At 64.4% G+C, this 1,386-nt stretch overlaps 1 protein-coding gene across 1 annotated transcript in view; it reads left to right on the top strand.

Annotated features, from left to right (window-relative positions):
• Positions 1 to 1,386, top strand: part of LOC104287545 (ankyrin repeat domain-containing protein 13D-like) — a gene marked incomplete at both ends in the record, with an annotated part of 33,281 nt that overhangs the window by 25,048 nt on the left and 6,847 nt on the right. The window contains one exon of the mRNA XM_009886267.1: positions 1,242 to 1,383. Within this exon, the coding sequence (XP_009884569.1) occupies positions 1,242 to 1,383 (142 nt within the window). The remainder of the gene's footprint in view (positions 1 to 1,241; positions 1,384 to 1,386) is intronic.

Here is a 1,386-nt window from a genome sequence, read left to right as displayed (position 1 = left end):
GGCCCACCACAAGTACTTCATCGACAACGAGATGCTGCTGGTGCTGGCGCAGATGGACCGTCCCTCCCGCGTCTTCCCACACCTCTACCTGGTGGGCAGCGGGGCGGGCAGGGCGGGCAGGGCGGGCAGGGGTGTCCCCCCCCCCCACCGCTGCCACCACGCAGGGCTCCGAGTGGAACGCGGCCAACCTGGAGGAGCTGCAGCAGAACCGGTGAGCGTGAGGTGGCACGGGGTGGTCTGGGGTGGCATGGTGGGGTGGCATGGGGTCATCCGGTGTGTGACAGTGGGGTGGGCACAGAGCCATCGTGGGGTGACACGGTGGGGTGGCACGGGGTCATCTGGGGTGGTATGGGATCATCTGGGGTGACATGGTGGGGTGGCATGGGGTCATCTGGGGTGGTATGGGATCATCTGGGGTGACATGGTGGGGTGGCACGGGGTCATCTGGGGTGGCATGGGGTCATCTGGGGTGGTATGGGATCATCTGGGGTGACATGGTGGGGTGGCACGGGGTCATCTGGGGTGGTATGGGATCATCTGGGGTGACATGGTGGGGTGGCACGGGGTCATCTGGGGTGGTATGGGGTCATCTGGGGTGACATGGTGGGGTGGCACGGGGTCATCTGGGGTGGTATGGGATCATCTGGGGTGGCAAGAGGGGATGGCATGGGGTCATCTGGTGTTGCATGGGGTCGTCTAGGGTGGCATAGGGCCATCACAGGGTGTCACAGTGGGTGGTACGGGGTCATCTGGGGTGTCCCAGTAGGGTAGACAGAGAGCCATCATGGGGTGGCATGGTGGGGTGGCACCGGGTCATCTGGAGTGTCATGATGGGGTGGGCATAGGGCAATCATGGGGTGGCATGGGGTCATCTGGAGTGACATGCTGGGGTGGCACAGGGTCATCTGGGGTGTCCCAGTGGGGTAGGGACAGGGTCATCATGGAGTGTCATGGTGGTGCAGGTATGAGGTCATCATGAGATGGCCCAGTGGGGTGGGCACGGGGTCATCAGAGGACACCGATGGGGTGGGCATGGGGTCATTGTGGGACACCCTTTGGGGTCTTTGTAGGGCACCCAGCAGGGTGGACATGGGGTCATTGTGGGACACTTGGCAGGGTGGGTGCAGCAGGTCTGTGGCCCTGCGGTGAGGTGGGCATGGGGCACTGTGGGGCACCCCACAGAGCACGGGCAGACCCCCAACCCAGCGGGGCGGCTGTGCCCCCTGCCCGCGTCACCGTAGGGTCACCCACATCCTGAACGTGGCGCGGGAGATCGACAACTTCTTCCCGGCGCTGTTCACCTACATGAACGTGCGAGTGTACGATGAGGAGACGGCGCAGCTCCTGCCCCACTGGAATGACACCTTCCCCTTCCTCTCCCGCGTC

This window comes from Charadrius vociferus, unplaced genomic scaffold (assembly GCF_000708025.1).
Source record: "Charadrius vociferus isolate BGI_N301 unplaced genomic scaffold, ASM70802v2 scaffold115, whole genome shotgun sequence".
NCBI classification, from domain to species: domain Eukaryota; kingdom Metazoa; phylum Chordata; class Aves; order Charadriiformes; family Charadriidae; genus Charadrius; species Charadrius vociferus.
This window is presented reverse-complemented; position numbering and strand designations above follow the sequence as displayed.